This window comes from Nothoprocta perdicaria, unplaced genomic scaffold (assembly GCF_003342845.1).
Source record: "Nothoprocta perdicaria isolate Ctin4 unplaced genomic scaffold, notPer1 scaffold_112, whole genome shotgun sequence".
Classification (NCBI taxonomy): domain Eukaryota; kingdom Metazoa; phylum Chordata; class Aves; order Tinamiformes; family Tinamidae; genus Nothoprocta; species Nothoprocta perdicaria.
This window is the reverse complement of record NW_020454228.1, coordinates 85,491-104,483: the sequence shown is the minus strand read 5'-3', so window position 1 is coordinate 104,483 and position 18,993 is coordinate 85,491. Positions and strand designations below refer to the sequence as shown.

Here is an 18,993-nt window from a genome sequence, read left to right as displayed (position 1 = left end):
TTTAGAGGGACCAGAATTTGAGCCATATTAAAAACCTGCTGTGCACTGAGGAGTCTAATCTCTTGCTGCTTAAACTCATCGAGCAGTTTAACAGTCACAAGTTTCACAGTGCTTAATCATAAATTCTTAAAAAAAAAGAGCAAACGTACTGAAGTTTTTTTTTTTTTTTTTTTTTTTTTTTTTTAACCAAGGATTTTAAAATAATACTTCCATTTCTTTCCTAACAAAAACAAGAAGAGCTCAACAAAAAGCAGCAGGGCACAAGGAGTTCTGTCAGGCTACTGCATGTTCTTCAACTATAAGATGCTGAATATGTACATAGAAGTGTGATTTGTGATCTTCTTTTAAAGCCATGTGCAGTTCCTCTGGAGAAGAGGAAAATGTGTCTCAGGTGATGAGATTTCTCTCCTGCTTTTCTAACTGTGCTACATCTGTAGGCTTATCTGCAGGGTGTAGGGTGCAGCCTACATTTCTTGCTGGATGTCCTGAGCAGGGAGATGCAGCCAGTGGCCTCGCAGCTGYGACAGCTCCGGGCTCTCGCAGCCACTGGCTCTGACTGGAGCCATGGGGCTGGCTGCTGTCCCCTGCTGCCAGGGCAGCGAGGACCAAGTGTGCGGAGCTCAGCAGCCTGGGCAGTGCAGGCAGACGACAAAATAAATAAACAGCTCCATTTAACAACCTCTCTCCCCACAAAATGCCCACCAGTCCTGGTGAGGCAGCCCGTGTATAATGAGTAAGAGCAAGTGGCTGCCATGTCCCTTAAGTGCCACCTAGTGGCACGCAGAATGGGCCATTTCTGAATATTTTGCTTGCAAAAATTGTACTTTTTGAGTGCAAAAAAAGAGCTGCCTTCAGGTGCACATTTGCAGACTGGACCTGCGCTCCAGGCACAGAGTGGGCAGGCACAAGCACCAGCACAGAGCAAGCTGTAGCTCTTTGGAGCAGCCTGCTCTWTGCATCAGTGGTCTGCAGGATTAGATACAGAAAAACCTGTGTATTTTGTTCTGGCACTGGCACCATTTAACCCAGACAAAAATCTTGTATGTAGCTGCAACCTCTATTAATGCAAGGTTTTTCTGATACGGCTACAACAAGACCTATCAAGACAGGCCTTAAAGGCTTTATACGCGCTTTTACAATCTGGTGTCTCCCCAAACTACCCTCTGCACAGATTTTAAGAGAAAAATCCTCCCAGGGGATACTGGAAATTTCCACTTGTAATATCTCTAAGTCTTGCAGTCTGAACTTTCTCCTTAGCAAGTAACATCTCCTACCTTGCTGACTACTGAAAACACATGGCATACCTTCCAAAGAAGTAGAGCTGAATCATCCCTCTACAGGAACAGAATCAGTATAATATTCTTAGACATAACATGGCATTGATAATGGTATATGACTYTTCTCTTCTCTTCTCTTCTCTTCTCTTCTCTTCTCTTCTCTTCTCTTCTCTTCTCTTCTCTTCTCTTCTCTTCTCTTCTCTTCTCTTCTCTTCTCTTCTCTTCTCTTCTCTTCTCTTCTCTTCTCTTCTCTTCTCTTCTCTTTCCTTTTCTGGCAGAGGGATTCTTCAGAGATTTTGTTCCCATCTGCTTTAGAGAGAGGGTGAAAGACAATCCCTGTAGCCTTCTGCTTGTGGGTAGAGAGATCTACTCCAACATATTTCTGTCTGAGCACTATAGTGGCATGTAAGGAAAACATGATCTGACTAAGGAGGGTTCCCTTTATTTAATTCTCCTTCTGTATTGTCCTTATTGCATACTTAGCACCATCTTTGAGCAACTCATTTCTCATTCAGAAACACGGCAAATTATCTTCCTCCAACACAACAGTAAATGTTTTTATAATCTTGAAAATGTCTTGCTGTTACAGTAGAGTTAATATTGGTTGATAAATCTAACCCTGTTGATTATGTTTATCCTGCTTACATGGTATCATCTTCCACAGGAAGAATCAGTAATAGATAATAGTATAAAGGTACTATTGGAGTACTTGGATAATAGTATAAAGGTACTATAAAGGTACTATGGAAGAGTCTAATTTGGGTCAATGGGACAGTGTAAATCACTGCATCCACATCTAAGGTTGCCCCAATTGTACTAGTTGAGAAATGAAAACCTGGTGTGGGTTTCAGAACATTCTGAGCAGTACAAAAGACCAAAAGACAGTCTGCAGACCAGGTCCAAGAATACCTTAATATTGAAAAGAACAATAAACAGATAAAGAARAGAGCAACACCATGTCCTGTTTCAAAGACTGAAGAGCTTCACTAGACAAAAAGACTCAAGAGCTCCACTAGACAAAAATCTAGCTAAATCTAGCTAAGTGTTCTTTTTTCCTTCACTAAATACCCAGATTTACTAGAAATAGTCTACCCTCCAGACTCTGACAGACAGAAGATAAAACCAGTCAACAAAACTTCTGAGAMTGGCCATAGCCAGAGGAGTGATCTACCTGTAGGCTATGGCCAGTACTGAGCATTAGGACAGACAGTTCCTAATGGTTAGGGCATGGTGAGCAAGTACTGATTGCAAACGTTTATTTCATGGCATGATCCTAGACCAGCCATTCATAATTTCCTTGCTCCATATAGCAATGCTTAATAGCACCTTAAAAGGATATACACAAAGTGCTTTGAAAGCCTCCAATTTTTGAAAGACTAATATAACGATTTACTTTACAACTACTTCTTCACTTATATTTCTTTTCTGGGGGAGGGCTTATATATAGATTTCATGCTTACTTTTCAAGACAAGCCCTAACTCATCTTGCACTACAGTAGGTCTTCATGGAGCACTACAGGAGGTCTTCATATTTCTGTTGCAAAAAGAGCATTTTTGCAAGAGGTAAAGTGTTTATTCTGGATTCAGTCTTGCCCACACATGCTCCATGGTAACTTTACACATGGAAATAGTCCCATTGTAGTCAATGGCACTAGTCACAGGAATTAAATTATCTCTGTGCATTCACTGAAATAGTCCATAATCATTACTTACAGTGCCACTGCTTAGATTTGCAAAAAGGTATTGAGAAGAGCTTATATACAAGAAAAAATAGGATACTAAATAGGCTTATTGTTCAGGATGTGCCTGCTGCAATCTTTTATCAGCTCTACATAAGTTCATTTAAGAGGTATTTTTCTCCATTCTAAACATTCCTATTTTTGTGTCTAATGGCAATTTCTAAGAAGTCAAGATGTCTCAATTCCAGTTTTTGTGAGTCTACTGTATCCCACACTGAATCATCAATTCTTTTCTATTGCCTGTTAGAGAAACYAAAAATGATAAGACAGACAGAAATCCCATAGGGATGCAAATGCAACAAGGTGCCAGGGTCTTAGTGCGCTGACTGCTTTCTCAGCACTGTGCAGCACTGAAGTTTTGATAAGCTTTCTTTCCCTTAGCTATCTAAGAGCTAGTGATAAGGTTTAGGAAAAAGGCAGTAAATGTAAATGAATTGCTGCAATGTTTAGCCCATTTGGAAGGAAAGAACAGCACCCAATAGCATTAACAATCTGTTTCAGTACTTCACTTCAACCAAACCAGATTAACATAGGCTAGAAAGGGGTATATGCATTTCAGTAGAGATACAGGCATTGGATTTTTTAAAAATATATCCAGATTCAAAAATTACTACAATATAATTTAATTAAGATGTTTGCACTTTTCCCACCCTCCCAGAAACCTCTTTAGACAGTATTTTCTGGTATCCATCAGCTACTCCACAAATTCAATTCTATCTCTGCTAGTTTCCGTCACTTCTTAAACAGTAATGTCTTTTGTCTGGCTATTGTAGATTTAATAATAGTTTTCATGACAGAGGAGGCTAATCCACTTGTATTATATTAAAATGGCAGATGGCAAAATCTTTTATGCTATAGAAGACTTCTAGTTTTATTACGGAGTTCTTCAGCATCTAATACACTGATTATACAATATATGTTAATCTACAGCCAGAACAGTAGAGTTGATCAAAAAACATCTTATCTTACACGGTGATTGTAAACACAAACTAAGGAAGTATTTCTTTGGTTTAAAATATAAAAAAAAAAAGGTGTTTTGAAAAATGCCATCATATATACATAAATAGAAGGCTACCAAAAGCAAAAATATGAAAAAAGAAAAAAAAAAAGTAATTTCTACAACAAAAAGGTTCTTTCCCATAAAGCTCCAGATGTCCAACATTTRGATTTGCTCACATAATTTTACAACATAAGAAACCACCTTAGCTGGATGAACACTTTCTCAAAACACTTTCTCAAAACAACCTCTGTAAAAGAGATAAGCAAACCCTATCCTATTCTCTGTATCTCTCAAGTTTTATCCAAATGCCTGTAAAAAGAGAGCACAATATCCATCTGACGGACCTGCAGGTGTGGGTTGCTTTGGCCAACAAAGCGTGAAAAATTCAACACTCAAGGGAACCTTGTCAGGATTTCTAATTTAGTGATGAGTGAGTAGTACTAAAACATGGAAATAATCACCCTCCTCATCTACAAAAACTTTTTTCAAAGACCATTATAGAAAACAGACTATTTCTGTGGTCTTAAAAGGTCTGTGGGCAATTGACAGTGGATGACAAGGGACAGACAACCCAGAGGAGCTTGGCCTATCCATTAAGGTATTCTGGTATCCACTGTTTTGCCTAAAGGTCTTTATACAAGCAGTGGTGTTTCCTCCTGCCCAGGCACTGCACCTCTGTCTCTGCGGCTTTGCTGGCCCCAGTGGCTGCCAAATTCTCAGCTACTGAGGCGGAGGCTCTGTGTTTACAGGAGCAAACCGCTCTGAGGAGATCAGTGTTCTTGGGAACTGGAACGTAACTGTCCCCACCGCTAGGTTGTGAGGATAGCCCTGGCCTTGCCCTAGGCTCAGAGCAACCAGAGCTCTCCAAACATTCCTGGGCAAAGCGAGGGCTGGCACATGGGCTGGGATCAGCTCCCACGGCAAAACTTTGCCTGTGGCCATCCTCCTGTGGCTCAGGAGGAGAAGGCTTTTGGGCCACATGGATGCAAGTTGTTCTGCCCTCCTTGGCCTCAGTGCCAAGATCAGTGTGGGCATGTTTAGTTCCCTAGTCCCAATACAACCTGAKTGCACCTCATACTTCAAGGAGAGCAGGGTGGCATGCTAACGGAGACAATTTCTTGAACTGGGTCCCAGCTTTCCCTCACAATTTCTAATGATGAATGGTCACAAAGCTTCAAATAGTTAGGAAGTATCAAATAACATTGTGAGTGCTGGACATTCAATATGCTAAAAAAGAATAATATTTTAGCTTTCAAACAAATCCAGGTGCCTCCAGCTGGGAGGTATGACCCACCCTTCATCCCTCACAACACTGACTTTTTGGCACAAGAGGCTCCAGGRTTTCTTGGAATCAGTATTTTTTAATGCTAATGATGGTCACTAAACTGTCAGTCCATCTGTGAGCTTATATAATATAGTGAGATATTAATCTTCAGAATTGCAATACACTCAAGATAACTTCAGCTGTATAAAGTCCACAAATGCCTATCTATTCTGTTTTACTTGAAGACTGTGCCTCCATATGCAACTTTCTTAGCACCTGAGAAATCAAAACTGCCAATACAGACCAAAGGGGAAACTACCTTCCAAGCACTCTCTAGAAATAAACTCCAACATAAATTAGTGTTAATTTGCAAAATAAAAATTAGTGTTAATTTGCAAAACCAACAGGCTTAAAATTTAGACTCTGGGAGAAGAAATGAAAGGTTTTTTTCAGCCAAGATATGCAAGTTTTCTCCCAGTCCCACTGTTTTCCAATCCCCTTATATAGCACAGGCAGGATGAGGATGTATCATCATTACTGGACAAGAAAGTACTGAAATAGTTGCATTTAAAAAGTGAAGGTTGATCTAATGGCAGGACGGTGCAAATGTCCTGCCATTTTATCTAGCTGACACTAGATAAAATCCTGCTCTTCTGTGTTTATCTGTGATTCTGTTAACATAAATATGCTACTCAGTCTCCCATAGTAAGCAGCTGTGGTAAATGGCTACTGTGGGCTTAAAAGCCAACAGCAATAAAGTATTGTGTTGGTTTCCATTTTAAAAAAACAACAGAGGCTTATTTGAGATGTGCACACGCGTGTTTGGTTCCAGTTCAACTTCAATGGAATGTTATTCATGTGCATCCAWTTTTTTTTTTCTGCATGATTTTTTTGTCACTGAAAATCAGCTATATATGCTGCTGCCTTCTTATCATGATTCCTACTGTCTATAAGTTACATAGACATTCCATGTAACCTCGTGGTAGCACAAAATATTGAAGACAGAGTGATTTCATTTTTCCTTGATGACTTACATTAATCATTATGTTGGTAACACAGGACCAGAAAAAAAAATTACTTGGGACACTGAATTCATCTCTCTACAGGCTTAGATAATACAGAGCATATATTTCAAAGACCAACAAATTGTCCATTCTATATGACATCATTCACAGGGCCAAACACACTAAAAATCTGTGGCATTTTTTTGCTTGAAAAAGAAAAATCTGTAACTGCCAATGTCCCAGCCATTATCAGATTCCAACTTTGTGCAACACTTTACAGCATATTATATACTTATGGTCAGAAGAAGAAAGAAAATACACAATAATTATTCCTAAATACAAATTAATTTGGGCAGAGAAAAATCCTGAGGACAGTGTGTTACCACAGTTCTTTAAAAATAATCATGAAAATAATGCCAAGTTCATCCATTAACGTTAAAATCTGTTGTGAGAGGTTAAGATGCATTTGCATATGTAAATACGTCTACCTCCCAACCATGTAAAATGGCATGGTCTGGCAGCAGGAATTCAGATTGAAGAAGCCAGCACAGTTGGCTTCCTATGGAGCGGATAAGTCACCACGAGATCCCAAGAACTGTGCTTGTCAAAATAAGCCTGTTTACCCACTGAGTTATGGCTCAGGTTCAGTTACCCAATGAAACAGAGAAGAGCAGACCTAGAGTTCAGGCCACAACTATATTAGCCCCATGTTTCACTTCATGCTACATTTATTCAATGATCCAATCCTTTCCCYGGTTACTCACCTAACTGCATTATGGAGGGAGATTTGGATGCGGATCTAATTTAGTGAGTTTGTGATACAACTAAAAACGTTTGGCGCACTATGAATAACCAATGTTTCAGTAACTTGTTGAGCTTGATTACTTTGGATGGCTTGACAGGAAAAATAATGTTTTCCTTAAGATTGAAACAAATGTTAGTAGAAACAACAGCAACCAAGGACTACAGTAAAGATGCTGTTTCTATATTGCTATTATCTTGATCACAGAAGGACTTCTGCTACACTGAAACGTAATATCTATCCCTTGGTACTTCTATGCACTTTGCTCTTTGCATCCAGTGAGCCCTTTGATCTCACTCTTTAGAGTCCACTGGCCCAAGCTGCTTCTCAGCTACCCACAGAAAACTGTAGTCGTCAGAAGACTTATTTCTCTTTCCTTCTCCATCAGCCGAGCCAAAATAATCACATCACAAGCATACTTATATGGTGCACAGTCACCTGAAATATATGGGCTCACTTCATTTTCAGGCTACACTTGTAATTCACAGTACTTAACTGTGGGCATACAGTAAAATGTTAAAGTAATAAAAGGGATTTTTAACAACATTGTTGAAAAGAAGTTAAAACAGAAATTTAAGAAGAGCTTGGGAAATCCTAAAACAGGAAAAAGCTGAATGTGTCATTTCAGCATCATGGCTTTTCTTCAGTTACCGATCCTGCCTTTGTTTTGAAAGCAGATCCCTCTCTCCATTTTTTCATGCTCTTTAAATCAAGGGCCCCAATGGAATAATGTAATCCATATGTTCACTACTCCTTAATTGCCATTCACAAGGTCAGTTAACCTGAATTATGCTCCATCACATATCCAACCCTGTTTCTGATTACCTATATYGCAGAAGGAAGTATGTGAAAGCAAAATGAGCAGAATGTAATAGAGGTAAAGTTTAAATGGTTTTCAAGAAATGCTTTTATATACATTTTTGTTAGAAGTCAGAACAACAATAATTTGGGAGCTATTTAAGTATCTGTAAAAATCATCAGAAGTAAATTGAGGAAATGTAAGTAATACATGCAAGCAAACCAATGCCTATATATTCAATACTGACTGGACAGTACTTTTCAGAAAACAGATATTTGTATTGAAGTGTATCAAAAATTTCATACAAGAATCTTACAATTTTAGAAAGGTCCTGTACTCTACATGGCACAGAATAGGCTAAGCATTGGTTCAGTACTTGTTATGTGGTAAGGAAACTGCTGTATGAATATACAAATCAAAATCTCATTGGTGATTTCACTGGTGACCTTAGGGAAGAAATGAAAGTCCATCATATGACAAGAAAACAAACAATTAGCAAAATCTTGCTTGAAAACAACTCTCTTTTTCCTAAGAATGGGGACTGGCCGTATTTGTTGTTCCTCTGAGTAACAGGACTTGCAGTAGAGGGAGTCACGGTTGCTGGGACAGCTGGCACCAATTCCAGCAGAGGCAGAAGGGCCAGTGCAGGTTTTGTCAGGAGCTGCTAGGAGGCAGAAGGGATGGGAGGCAGGTGTGGGATCAGAGGAAGGCCACAGGGAAATGTTGCTCTTCTGAGGAGATCAGAAAAAGCAAAAACTGGATGGGCACACAAAATAGCAGTGTGAATGCCATCCTGACTCAAGGGAAGCTCTGCCTGAAAGCTCTCCAGGCCTCAAAGCAAAAAACTATCCTCACTCAGCAGGATTGGGGGAAAAATGAAACTTTTTTTTTTTTTTTTTGTGCAGATGTGGATGGCAACAAGCCTTTTAACAATTCTACCATAAACACTGGGCAGGCAGAGATGTTAGCATTAGACTGTAAGAGCAGATTCAAAACTCAAGTGATGATAGGCCCAAAAAGTGGGCCTCACCAAGCTGTGTGCGCAACGTGCTKTTCGCTCCCCTGTGGATTTGTCCTCCTTTTTTATCCCACCCTAAGAATATAACATATGCAGTGAAGCGCTGCGTACAACTTAACAGAGCCAACAGCATAAAAAGAACAAGACATATTTTCTGGAGATCTTCAAAACCTGCCTGGTKCCACCCTGTGCCACATGCTCTGGGTGTCCCTGCTGGAGCAGGGGAGTTGGACTAGATGATCTCTAGAGGTCTCTAAAAATAGTGTGTCACCAACTGACTTAAACTTAATAACACCACTGGCATGGAATTCACTTCCTTTCAGGGTGACTTTTCATACCCATCGGGGAAATAAACTCTTACATCTATGGTTCCCTTACCAGATGCCCTGTGCACATTGGAAGCTTGAGAAACAAAAAGCTGGTATCAAGCCCATGCTTTGCAGGCATCAAACTCTATCAGCAGACTAGCCTGACTAGTGGCCTTTAATTTATAGTCTTACCTAGGCCTAGCAGGCGTACGCTGACTCCACTCCAAAGAGAATTAATTAGTCAGTAATTTGACATTGCAACATGCTGACTAGACAGACCAATGGAAAAGGGCAGGTATGGACCTGCAGAGTAAACTACACATGTGCATTAACTCAGAAGTGAGAGCAGCTAAGATGCCCAAGCTAACTTGTTTTAACCACCACAACAGTAATATAAATCTGGAGCAATACTCWGCAAAGTGCCAAAATTTTGTACATACCTGAGTCACAGACGGTCGAGGGGGCAGTGCAGGTGGTGGTGGGGGCAGCCAGCCTGACCTTGCAGCTTACCAGTGAGAGAAAAAAAAATAATCACTCACAAACATAACCACATAACCAGAAATATTTTTCCAAACAATACTCAGCATTTTAAAAAGCAACCAAACCTGATATTTTTGAGCAAATCCTGTTTGAAAGAGCTTCCTTCAATGCTTACCATTCTCTAAAAAGAGCAAATTTAATTGCTTTAAAAATCCACATTATCACAGAAAGCAAAGAACACAGTCAGYCACAAAGCTGTAAATAAAGCAATCTATTTCTAGGTAAGGAGCCCCTGAAACAAGGTCTACTTATCCTTGAGACTTGATTCTTTGTCTGTAATGTTTAACATTACAGTCTTTTTAAAAAGASATGCTTCAGTATCTAATGTAGACATCAAAGTTCACTGCAAGCAAAATATGACATGACAAATGGAATCCAGAAAACAAAAGTCCTGCTATAGAATTAGAAAGACGCAAGTCTAAATGAGTGAAAAATAAATCAGTTTGCTTTTGCTTTATTTTGTGTGTTTGAGTGTCATTACTCAACATGGACATTTCAGAGGAAGAAGGAGAAATAAAAGAAGACAATCCCTAATGGCCAGTTTAGGCCCCTTCCGCATAATATAATCCAGACTTTCAGTTTGAGACAGCAAACATAGGGTAACAACCACACTGGTTTAATGTATTTTAAGAAGACTGAGAAACAGAGTGGCTGAACCTACTGCAGGACAAAGCTACAGTACAGACGAAGTCTTCCAAAAGCAGCTACAAAGGGAAGGATGAAGCTAATGCACAGACATCAAATGGGACTGATAGGAGTCTTTGGTGGGTTACTCTTCCCAAGGCCTCTGCTGAATTCCATATCCTCACTTGCGCAGGGAGAGACACAAGACAATCCCATCWTACTTGCACTGCTGATTATTCACAAAGGAAAAAATGTGATATTAAATTTAGAAATGTCTTTTTTACCACAATAATGCTATGAAAGCAATTACAYTTATACACTTTTTATTCCCATGCATATTTTAAAAAGCCACAAAGACCACTATGAGCTTAGTTACAGCTTAGYCATTTACATATTTTACACACCAAGACTAAAAACGTCTATATGGTTTGGGAAAAAAAGGATAAAAGGACATTAAGGATAGCAGTGACATCAGAGTGAAAATGTGTGGGTGGAAATATTGAGAACAGTTGTACTGGCTATATCAAGCTGCAGAGAGGCTTATAATACCTTTTTTTTGTATCACCACCTCTAATCAAAATGAAGCCTAAAATCCCTCATCACAGCACCAAAGGGGGAGTACAGGAATTAAAACCTAACTTAAGTTAAACTAGGGAGTCACTATCAGTCACTATCATACCTACATGCATAAAAAGGATTCCAGAAACAAACAAACAAACAAACAAAAACAGATTAAGTGATTAGGATCCTTTCTCCTGTGTTTAATTAGTTCTGCTTATAAAATTATTCTCCAGCTCTTAGAAAYGGACAGCACAATATAAAACCCTCACTTTCCTCCCTCACTTCAGATTATTATTTCCTTTATCTGAGTATTGGCAGAGGCTTTGGCAATTATGGCTAATATCAATATTTGAAAACRCAATCTAACTCAAACACAACAGCTCCGTAGGTCAATCAGCTGCACACCTTATTAGGAGTCARGCACATATGTTCTAAGTGATAAGTTTATCTGCAGGAAGCCTTGTGGGCACTGTGCTTCAGAGCTCGGTGGAAATGTCTGCGTGCATTTTCCCTGCCCCGTCACGCCAGTCGTTATGCCTGTACTATCACCTCCAAGCCTCCACACATCTTGAATGTCACCAAGTGCACTGCTGCAGGTGAGCAGAGGGTCGGAAAGGCAAAATCCCGGGAACGGGCAGGCCAGGGCATGTGGGCATCTATGGCCAGCGGCACTGCAGGSAAGGCACTGGGTTGGGTGGTGCCTTTGGCCTTCTCAGTACACCTCCAGCATCTACGATTTTTGTCATTAGTGGCTTAAAGTGAGCCTGAGGTGCACTGCTGCAACAAAGTCATCCGCTGAGAATTGGCCTGAACTTCAGAGTTGCCCTGGAGAACATCACCTATTGTCCTGCTCCCCAGTTGTTCAAATTCAGCAATGTACCTACAGAAGTAACAGAATAGTCTTTTACTCCAAAAGGCACCGGTCTTGCTGGACAAACTGCACTGAGGTTGATCCTAAGCTCTGCACTGCAAAGCCCAGCAGGACTCCTGGAGYTGCCCCACAACATTCAGAAGGAAATAGTAATTGTTTGGTAAAATGGTCAAGCRAAAAAGAAAACTGTGACTTTAGGTTTCAAAATATGACATAAATGAATTTAGTATTAAAAAAGTTGGATGCTTATACCATGTGCATTTGACCCAGTTTTCTCTTTTTTAATCCTGCAAATTCTAACTTAAGCTACTCATGAAATATTCATAAAATTCTTGCCGTTGCAGAACATCCCGTTGTTGGAAAGAAATGATGCTTATGCTAGCACAATTTCTCGGCAAGAGTGAGTAGACTTTTGCGGAGCAATAACAACTTATTAAAAAAAAGACTTTTCCCCTACCTCCTAAGGTCCAATTAAAAAAAAAAAAAAGAGTTAATGACACAAGTTATATGCTTCAGCCTTTTTCAGTGCATTCCGGACYTGTATCACATGCGCAGCTCTAAATGAGAGCCTTTTCATGCACTGGTTACTCCCACAGAGAACATGATAAGGCTTTCAGGACAAAAATCACGGCTCTTCAATTAGCATGTTTACACTTTATGCTGGTCTGTCAGGATGGCAAGCTTCCAGGATGATTTTTCTGCCTTGTTTTGGTAATTGCAAAGGCCTGTTAATACTAACAGGACAGCACACTAGATTAAAAAGAAAAAAAAACAAATTAAAAAAAAACACCAGGCTTTCCAAAATAGAGATAGATTAACATTTAACAACAAATATCATGATTTAATCATTTGATTTAATTCTATTTTCTGAGAACGGGTCATTCACCTCTTAGCTAAGTTGCTTCTAGCTCTCCTACTAGRAAGCATACTACATCACTTACTGAAAGCAACTAAGAGTCTAAGTCTGTTCCACTTTCATTAGTCATGGTAGTAGAAAAGACTAATTATGGTGACCATCCAAGAGCCGTTCCTTTATTTGACTTACTTGGTCTAGTAAGGCGAGTCCAAAGAAAAAGCAAAAATCATCAGAGTTCTGTCTAACCCATAGGAAGGACTCCTTCAGCTTACTGGACACTCCAACAGGGCAGGATGCCAAATCTGGGTAAGAATAAACTGGGGCCTTCATGATACTTTAGATCAACATGCAAGTCGAACATGCTGCACCTCTCCAATTAAATTACAGTGGTTTATCCTCTTTTTCCTATACTACTGAAAAAATCTCTCAAAACACTCAACTGCAGGATGCATGTTATCTTTTTAATTTAATTAATATTTTATCAGCAGCATATATTTCTTAAAACTTCCCCATGTCAGGTATTTATTTTGTTTCAGTTATTTGAAGCTTTCCTTTTGATTTTATATGTGTCCCTTTTACCTGGGTTGTCACCTCAGACAAGTTAATGTTATTTGGATGAAAAATCGTGCTCTTTTTTTTTTCCTCATCCGAGATAGAACATATATATAATGAGTATCCTAAAAGAAGGGTGATTGTCCTCAATCATGAGCCATTTCATTCCCTTCTGGCCCAAAATGGTGGTAATTACTGTCTGTCAAAAGAGGCTGATCTCACCTGATGTCAAAACTCTGAACTGGCCCTTACATTTAGTTGAAAGCTGAGGGTCTCAGGAACACAAACCTCCCACCCCATGATCAACAGAGCACTCAGTTCGGTAGTTTTCCTTAATCTGGTTGGATCTAAACTGGATCTAAATTCAGCTTTCATTTCTTTTCCATTTTCTATTCCTCTTCTGCAATTGAGTGGAGCCCATTTGGACTTTGCCATCTATATTCAAATAAGGTTTAACAGAAGAAGTATCTTCAAGTAAGGTTTAATAGAAGAACAACCAATTAACTTTAATCTATCAGAAAGCATAGGATTTCCAGTACTGAAAACAGTTCCATAAAAATAAGCCAACAAAATGAATATTAAGAGTATACTTAAGGAGTAAGGGTTCTCACCATCTGCTTCAGTGTTGTAGGAGATTTGAGAAGTCCAGATCTTTGCCCTTCCTCTTAGGGACTAGTCTGGAGGGTTGAGTTACTTTTCCTGCTTCYGTTGCCAAAAAGCAGATCACGGAAGAAAGTATCCTGTGCTTTCACAGAAAGCCTTGTGTCTAAACTCGAAATACAGTTCTTGTTTATCTCTGTCTTATAAAACCTCCTTTTTGTTCACCAAAATAGGCATACTGTCATGTCATGTCATATCATATCATATATCATATCATATCACATCATATCATATCATAGCAAACCCTCACCGCAGCCCTTCATTTATTTACCTTCCTGACTGCAGCTTTAGTAAGGTGTGCAATAATTGTATTCCAGATCTATTTATTAATTGTCACTGACATTCAGTAAGTCAAAAAAAAAAGATTAAACCTACACCCAGGAATGTAAATTCAATGAAGGATTCTGGTGCTTGTGAAATACTAGGTTTTCCAGAGTCAGTTTTACTAATTCTCACTAATTCACCTTCAGAAGGTAGTAACAAGGAAAAAAGTGATCTTAAGACTCTTAAGTAGTTTTGTCATAAGGTTTGCAGGAAGTTCAAGTGTGGCACCAGTAAGCTCAGAATTGCAGACAGCATGCAGGTTGACTAATACTCTTTCTCTCCTCACAGTTAGCTTTGGTTAAATTGCTCAGCAATAAAGCTTCACAATTCTTTGCAACTGATATGCATATTTGCTGTTACAGACAAAGTCTTGCTATAGACACATTTCATGTGCTAATCACTTCTGCAGCATGAACTCCGAGGTGTATATCTTAATTTAGGATACAAATGTCTTCTTACATATTTGATGGGATACTTCCAAATCAAACAAGCAAAATACCATTACAGTTGAGTGTTTGTGTGATGTCTTGCTTTTCTAATGWCCCATGCAATTTAGCATCCTTTTACTGCAAAACAGATTTTTCTAATCTCTATTTTCTGTTTCGTGTTATGTATCCATGATTTTTGCATTATTAGCTCCCTACCTCTTATTATCTTACACTATTTCATTTTCTAGTTATTGTTTTCTGTGTGTTTCTATTTGGAGACCGTTTCTCCCTCCTTCCCCCCCACAAATGGAAGCTATTCATGGTTTTGTACTATCTCATTTTACATTTAGCTTCATTCTCCACCCACAGGGAGGCATAGTCCCTCCACCTAGCTCTGGCAGATCCGTGTTGCTGGGTTTTCTCTTGCTGCTGAGGATCTGCCAAATTTCCCAGTGAGAATGACAGAGGCTCCCAGTGGGCAGCAGCTGCTCTGACTCTTTTCAGTAGAGATTAATTCAGAACATGCACACAAGGGCAGGGAAGAGCACTGAGCTACCAACATCCCTTCAATCCTACCAAGGTGTCACACTTGTCCTTTTGAGGGTATCTAAATTTGCAGAGTTGCATCAAGTTCACACCAGAAAGAGAAGACTCTCCATTGGGAAACTTCTCACTTGGGCTGTAGTCTGTTCGAAAATGGAGAAACTTTTTTCATGGAATACTGCAAGTCATTTTGAACCCATGAAAATAGGTTAGCCAAGGTCAGTCAGACTGGCAGGACCAGTTGAGAACTTTTAGCCTTAACAACTTGAAGCAGAAACTCATTTTTTTTTGAATTAAAATTTTGTGATCGTATTACCCATCTTTAACAACCTGTAATAGAATGGGAACAGATGATAAACCATTCCTTAGAAAAGGAAAAATCCTTTAAGTGAAATTCCATTTAGAAACATAAAAGGCTGCTAAGGTTTCCCTAGTCTGCACACAAGTACTCTCTGTGCTCAGCATACAGAGACATACATAAAAATTTTCAAGTCTAAAAATAGAGAAATAAGCTACCCACTCAGATTCCAATCGTGCAACCACCAYTCACCTATTTACATCCTGACCATTTTCTTCAGCCCATTCAACCTTAATTTYACTCTGGTCCAGCTGGGCAAAGAAACTAGTTACATGGTGGTAAACATATCTATATTTTTATAAAAAAAATCTAAAAGGCTGAAGAGCATAAAATTCCTCCATTCAAATCAGAGAGAAGATATTCATATTTTATTCAGAATAAGCTCAGCTCAGTGAGCTTAAGTAGAGAACATAACTGGAGGGAAACTGCAGCTCCAGTTACAGATCAGGAGCAGGTTGTGCTGGGAGTGCTATAAAATCTCCGAACAAAAAAGTCATTCTCCCCTTTAAAAAAAAAWCAATATTTCTGCCAAGAAAATTTCACAGTAATTTCACTGCAGTGGCATCGTGCTGGAGAAAAGCAGTATGAATGGCAGCTTAATTATGTGATCTTTTTGCTTTGGTTTACCTTTAAAATATACTTTTAAATGTTGCTAMATACCCTGACAAGCAGAGATGCTAGCCTGACCCTACACTAAAACTCTTGTATACTGTGCAAAAATACTTATCAAAATATTTTTTGCTGTTTTACAGCTGGTATTTGACACTGTTGTTGGTTGTTGTTATTCTAAAATAAGGGTCCTCCAAATACTATCACCCTCCTAATTTAATCTTCTGACCTGATTGACAAACACAACACAGTAACAAGCAACATAGCACAGCACTACAGCACAGGCAAAATGCAGCCCTGCTGTCCAAGAAAGAAGCTGAATTTTACCAAATAGAAGACTAAATAGGAAATAAGAGGAAGCGGCCATACAAATTAAGTCATAATTAATTTAATTAAACAATTAAATCCAGCATAAAGAAGGACATTATTATTCCAGATCCTGCTGTCACTTCAACGCTGAATCAAAAAGTTAATTGGGAAATCTCTATTTATGGCAAAGCAAACAAYACAATCCTCTGCTCAAAACCCTACTTAAAAAAAATGTACTTAGTCACTAAGAATTGCAGATAGCATGGCCATACAAACAGCTGTTTCCTAGAAAATACAAATAAGGGTTGGAAATGCATAAAATTTGTTTGCATTTGGGCAAATATAACAAACCAAAGACATCTCAGTATGCTTTCACTACTCACCAATCTCCAGACTYAGCAGATAGAGCCCACCAAGCTTGTAAGTTCAAGAAAAGGTTGTGCTGATTTTACAATTTGATAAAATACCAAAAGGGAATCCAAGAGTCGCAAGCTTCAAAGACAATAAAAGAGGATGAAACGTGTTGTTCAGCACCTTCCTCTAGCACTAATGAAAACAGAAGGGTGCATGAAGAAGTTTCAACTGACTGAGTCTTATGCCAAAAATACTATCTTAAGCTTATGACAAAATACCAATTAAAGTTACGTGGGAAATGTATATATGAAGTACAGAAATGACAGGAGGATACATCTATATCATTTAGGAGAATGCAGAGGTCTACCAATATATATGTTCCCTTGCTTCTTTTTGGGGAGCAGAGAAAGCAAATGAGACACTTTCCTCCTTGACAGCTGTGACTGGCACAAGTGAGATAAGCAGAGGCTGCAGGGCTGACTGTAATTAGAAAACCATCATCCATAACAGAAAACACTACACTTCTGACAAAAGGCTAGTTGCCCCTTCCTAAGTAAAGATGGTACTTAATACCTCACATTTTGAATGACAGAAAAAAATATCAGCCTCAAGTTACTGGCTTGTAACTTGGCTGAAACCAACACCCCCAGAGGAATTAATCCAAGTTAAATTGGGTATTTGTTTACATACTCCTGTATGAAATGGTGCCTGATTTCCATGTATCCTCTACTGCAGGAATGGCCTTATCAGGACATGAATTTCAAAAGCAAATGAGCACTGTAAACTTTCAGTCAAAAATTTATTTGTAAATAGTTATGTGGATGCTTTGATGAATTATACATTCATTCTGCTTCTATAGCACCATGGAACTAGGCTGTTCATGACAGCTACATTGTTTCATCAAAGCAAATTCTCTTTTCAAAACAAGTATCTTTTGTACTACAGAACTGTAAATCAAAAGGAGTCGTGCAATTCAGAAATTAAGTAGGAAAGAAAATGTATCCTACTCCCTCTCTATTTAATTGTATTTCAGAAGCACATGTATCATTCTAACCAGACCTGGACTCTTGTCAGTGACTATAAACAGATAATTGCCCAGAACATCACTCAGAAATAAATACTTCAGTAGTTTTCATGAGCAGAAAATGTTATTTGAACAAAATGTCTGTAGACAGTAATTGCCTAATGCCTTTTATTTATTTTTAAATGCTTAAAGCTTGGAGAAGTCTTCAGAAAAGTCTCTATCCCTGGCACAGCTGTATTTCTCTCAGTAAACATGCTCCCACTTACATTTATCCATGTCCAGAGAAAAGCATATGTAACATTTCCATACTTCCACAATGGCAAAAGAAAGAGAAGCTCTGCCAACTCCTGCCCATACGCCTCTCTGGGCAGCGCATGTGTCTCACACCTTTCTAGTCCCAGGTTTGTGGGGCCACCCACGGGATTCGCCTCTCCCTTTTGGGCCAGTGCAAGAGGCCGAGACTCACCCTAGTCCCAGAGTCACCACAGATAGAGCCCAGTTTATTGCTGCTATAAAGAACAGATGTGGACGATGTGGTGGCTGGGACCAGTGGGCAATTTGGAGCCTCCTCAACTGTCGAAAACTCTTAGCTTGTATCTAATTAGACAGTGGGCTATAGAATACATAAACATATAAATCAGTTCATGTCTGTATTTAAAGTACATTTTTATTTGCACTTCAAACCTACTGTTGTCTTTCCAGGAAAGCATAAAACCCTGCCGAGTATCTTTTAATATGGACACAGGCCAAATGCCAGAGATGATATACAACATAAAGAGATACATAGAGAATCTAGCTGTACTAATTCTCTGTCAGATGGTAACCCAATGGCTACATAGGATGAATGGGTATGCAATCATTTTCACCCAGTTGAATTTACCAACATTTTTAAACACTGATACTGTGGTAAAAACCCTTCTAGCATTAGGGGCGTTTTGAAAACACTTTGCATGAAGCCAATGAAGCTTCCACTGCAGCAACTTGCCTGTGCAATGCCTGAGAAAACATGCAGCCTACRTAACTACACCAAAAGCATGGGCATCTACAGTTTCAGGAGAAGAAAGACAACTTGGGCAACAGGCACAGCACTTCACTGATGCTGCTATTCATTAATACCACTATTCCATTTCTTGGATTCTGTTCAGTGTTGAACATGGCCACACTACAGT

The 18,993-nt window shown here is 39.1% G+C and overlaps 1 protein-coding gene across 1 annotated transcript in view; it reads right to left on the bottom strand.

The window, feature by feature from the left end:
• REPS2 (RALBP1 associated Eps domain containing 2) overlaps nt 1-18,993 on the bottom strand; it is a 90,611-nt gene that overhangs the window by 9,034 nt on the left and 62,584 nt on the right. Inside the window, exon 14 of the mRNA XM_026052016.1 lies at nt 9,652-9,716. Coding sequence (XP_025907801.1) covers nt 9,652-9,716 — 65 coding nt within the window. The remainder of the gene's footprint in view (nt 1-9,651; nt 9,717-18,993) is intronic.